General features: G+C 36.9%; 1 protein-coding gene across 1 annotated transcript in view; it reads left to right on the top strand.

The window, feature by feature from the left end:
* PTPRM (protein tyrosine phosphatase, receptor type, M) overlaps window positions 1-4,585 on the top strand; it is a 331,529-nt gene that overhangs the window by 25,960 nt on the left and 300,984 nt on the right. The window contains exon 4 of the mRNA XM_010006866.1: window positions 2,347-2,521. Within this exon, the coding sequence (XP_010005168.1) occupies window positions 2,347-2,521 (175 nt within the window). The remainder of the gene's footprint in view (window positions 1-2,346; window positions 2,522-4,585) is intronic.

Below are 4,585 nucleotides of genomic sequence, written 5' to 3' on the forward strand. Positions count from 1 at the left end.
GAGAACAGCAATAAATAATTCATAAAATGTTGGCATCATTCTTCAGTTTTGTTGTAACTCTTGGGAGTTCCAGGTAATTCTGGATGCAGATGCCCCATGTGGAAGGGTGGGTGTAGGCTGGAGCGCAGAGGGGCTTGTTCTCACTCCAAATGAGCTGAGCTAATTTAGATGCTAGAATTAATCAGTTTGTGGCAGTATTTTGTTCCCTGGATAATAACTTACCCTGTTTCTTGGCAGGATAAAATAGCCTGTGTATAGTTTCCTGATGTTGCAAGAAGAAAAAAGGAAGAACTAGTGTGGGTGGATGTGATGTAAGCACATGACTTGGCTATGCACAGAATGCTTAAGGAGTCTGAAAACTACAGAAACACACTTTAAAACTGTGTGGTTTGTAACTGTTTATCACCTCTGATAATTACATTTAATCAGTTATTGTCTTAGGTAAAATATACTGTTGGGCTTAAGAAATATTAATTCTCCAAAATCATAATTAACCCACCCTGCTTGCTTCCAGCTAACTACGGGCATTCTTTCTGCAAGATACTACAGTGGCAAAACCAGTAAATGTAGTAGTTTTGGATTAGTAGTTTGAAGTGTTTCTTTTTTTCTGAGTTTTGTTTTCAGTAACTGTCATGCCACATCAGAGAAGCCAGTTTATCAGCAGCTCTCAATTCTAGGAATTTTAAGGAGCTGGCAATTATCTGAAGTAATTCTCAAGTAATAATTTCAGGCTGAGTAATTTTTAAGGCATGATAGTACATTCTGCTTTGGGTATTGTACAAGCATTTTTTTCTTTTAAATATACTGAGCGTTACCCACATTTAGTTTTGAAGGAGAAATAACTCTACCTTAGTGTGCATGAGAATCAGTATTTACTGTTAATTATGCTGCTTCTTTGGCATTAATGGCATGATTAACTTTGGCTTGGTTTTGTGATTAATGAATTAGTTTAATTTTATGTTGCTGGTATTTGAAACTCTCTGGTTCTAACTGCTATTTTAAGTGGCAAGTAAAAGCTGTAACAAACAGGTCAGTATTTCTTATATGGGTCTTAAATTCTGCTGGACAAACTACAAACTCTAGGGCAGAAAAACAAGACATCAGCAGCTGTGACGATGGTTTATGGAAGCTCAGTAGCTCAGGATCCTTTCCTTGCTCAATTGAAGCTCCTGGAGTCAGAAAAAACTACTGAAAATAACTGACATCATTACATAGCATCAGACTGTGAATATGCCTTCCTCGTGAGAGCAGCTTTGTGGAGGTACTTGTTAGAGTTCTCCAGATTCTCCTCATGTTCCAATAATGGCTGTAGCCTTCGGTTTGTGAAAATGAATGTTTTTGTGAAAACGTGTCTTTCTTGTTTGCTTGTTTGAGTAAATGTTGTCTCTAGATTTTATATAGATTTCTTTTTTTTCCAGCCAGCTCTAGTAATTAGTTTATTTTACATTTTCTGAGGTTTTCTGAGTGTTTGTAGAGCACGTATTGTGTTTCATGAGCAGATGGAGTATGAGTTCACTGCCCATACATGGGCAATATGGAGTATAAGAATGTGAGAGTCAAGTTTCTCTGGCCTCTTCTTTGTGCCAGAGGACATGGCAAGATGTCATCTCTGTCCTATTCTGTCTGCTACCTTCCCTTTTTCCCACCTCCAGCTGTGTACCGAATCACGTGAGGGAGCAATCCCTAAGATGGGAATTATGCTGAGCCTTGTGCTCCTGGGCTGTTGCATAGGACATTTTCTTGTGCTGTGCATGCAGTATGAGGGTGAAACACTGCATCAAGGTACAAACTGCCCAGTTCCCATTACCACGCTAAGCGAGAGAGAGACAGCTACAGCCTTGTTGGTTATTTTCCTAATAAATTTGTGCCAAGTCTTTTCCACTTAAGTCCCTGATAGCCCAATGTATAGTTGCTGCTATATGAGAACCGTCTACTGCCATTTCCATGGAGGCTGCACAAGATGTGTATTCCAAGTAGCAGATCCAGAGGGAGAAAGCTGAGACTTGAGTATGCTGGGCTTCATGTTTCTTTAAAAGAAGTAACTTTAAATATTTGTGTAAAGCAAGCCAACCAAGTAAACGTTACATTGCTTTCAAATCTTTTTATTAGTTAATCTATAAAAAGTTGAAAGCAGCTGTTCCAGATGAATGGTCACCCACTGATGGTGAATGGTTTGACTCACATGGGAAGGCAGTAAAATCTTACACAGTGTAAACATCTGTAAAAACAACATGCAAACTGCTGCTTTTAGGTTGCCTTCCCTCTTGGGGAATTTAAGAGAAATAAAATCAGCTTTCAGTATTTTTTATGACTAACAATATTATTTGTTTGTGTTCCTTTTCTTAGGGTATTTATGTACGGGATGCACCTTTGAAGGACATAAAAGTGTTCAACTTTCGCCGATTTGTAGCTCTTTTTAGTGTGGTGAATGCCACAAAACGGGACGCTGGCAACTATCGCTGCATGATTCGGACAGAAGGAGGAGTTGGTGTATCAAACTATGCTGAACTGATAGTCAAAGGTATTCCACAATTAAAAAAATAAATAAATCAGTATTTGCATGCTCGGTGTTTGGAATAAGGAACTGCAATTGCTAATCCAGTAAGAATGTCACCCATAGCCTGTTAAAGTCGATAAGAGGTTCAATAAATAGACTCTGTTTATGTAAATCTTGACTCTGCCCAGCTGTAATAAGGGAATGGCAAAAGAAGACAGGGCTAATTAACTAGTTACTTGTTGACTGTTGTTCTAAATGATTCCCAAAATGCATTGGTTACAACTATATGTCTTTAACAGTGTATTTACATGATATTTTTTAAGGTATGAACATAATACTGGCTATTTGCCTCCTTTATGGAGATAAACATTATAAAAATACATTGCTGCAAAATTTGAAAAAAAATCATTAAAATGAACACATAAAATACACATATTCCAACATATGGAGGGATATTAATAAAAACAGAAGAAAACACTTAAATGTAAATAGAATGCATTCAGGTATGTCCATCGTCGTTATAGAAAACTGTGCTATAACAATTTTACAACATTCATTGTATTTAAATTGCATTTTGATTGCCATTACATTTATCCTAGTACTTCAGAGAAGCAAATTCTTGTTTTTATTCCTTCAGAGACAAACCATATTCTGTAGCATCTAAGCTGTGGAGCCACATTATTGTGTTCTGTATCTTCCCTTTCTGGTCTATTCTGTACCTAACAAACAGGAAGTGAGCAGAAGGACTAAAGGATCTTTTTCTTTCTGAAAACAGTTAAATCCAGGTTGTCAAGGCGTGAAGGAATGCCCTGTAACTAAATCCACCACAGGTGTGAAATTTTCCTCTGGGTCTTGGGAGGGACACATTTGCATCCTCTGATTATAGAATCAGTATCAGATTATCACAGAATGTATCATTATGGCTGTTCTAATAGTATTAAAGAATCATATAGGCTACAGAGTCAATTTTTGTATAGTGCCTTCTTGTCACTCTGCTTTCCAAATTCTGGTCTAGGTTTTATCTTTTGGTTAAAGATACAATTAGCATCTCTTACGACTTAGTCCTCTAATTAAAGAATAGGCATCTATTGCGGTAAAAATATAAGCAGAGTTCTGTTTGCATACAGCAGCCTAGGTAAGGGGCTTTGTTATTAGTTCATCTGGGATTGCTGTTGTCTTTCTCCTAATTCTTGTAATTATGTTATGTATTTATAAACCTATATGAGGTTTGTCAGGACTTTTAAAAGATGTGATCCTTTTCCTAAAGGCAACTTGTATGTAGGGCAATAAGCAAGGTGTGGGGTAACTGTTGTATCTGAAAATATACCATGGATCTTGTTTCTGAAGTCGGTATAGAAAGCATTTTTAAGAGAATTTAGTAGTAAAGGACAGGTTTGAATGACAGGAGGCACAGTGGCATAAATAAAGAATCAGGCCAAGAGGTTAAAAAAGCAAGCAAGGTTTTTGGGTAATAAAAAAAAAATTATACAAAGTGGGAATAACAGTAGAGTTTACAATGAAAACATAAATAGGAAGATTAGCATTTAGGCTGTGGATAAGGATGAGTTTTTTCATAAATAAAAACAAGAGGGATATTTAAGAAGAAAATGAGGAGTGGAATAATGGAGAGGTGATGTGGTTAGCACAGTGTTTGTGAGATGAGCACTGACTGATTGGAGAGAAAGAAAGTTGGTCTATGGGTTAGACTGGGGAATAAGAGGTCACCGGTAGATGATGGAAGAGAGCAATAAAGAAGAAGGAACCATTTTCCAGAAGTGAGAATATAGTTTTACTGGATTCATTTTGGAGAAAATGGAGATAACTGGGACAGGATGAGGAAGAGGGGGCTGCAAATATCCAGTGTATGAAAATAACATAACAAATTATAGCATGGAAAGTTAGATGAGATGTTTGAATGGGCAAAAAGAGGAAAAAACAGAGAAGGTGAGATGAGAGTAAAATTATAAGGCATGGTGAGAAAAAAGAACAGGTAATTTCAATCCAAGCAAAGATAACTTGAAAAGGATATAAAATGAGTTGGGAAAAATGAAAATGGGTGGAATTCAGCTAAGAGAGCAAGAAAATGTG

This window comes from Chaetura pelagica, unplaced genomic scaffold, assembly GCF_000747805.2.
Source record: "Chaetura pelagica isolate M959 unplaced genomic scaffold, ChaPel_1.0 scaffold109, whole genome shotgun sequence".
NCBI lineage: Eukaryota > Metazoa > Chordata > Aves > Apodiformes > Apodidae > Chaetura > Chaetura pelagica.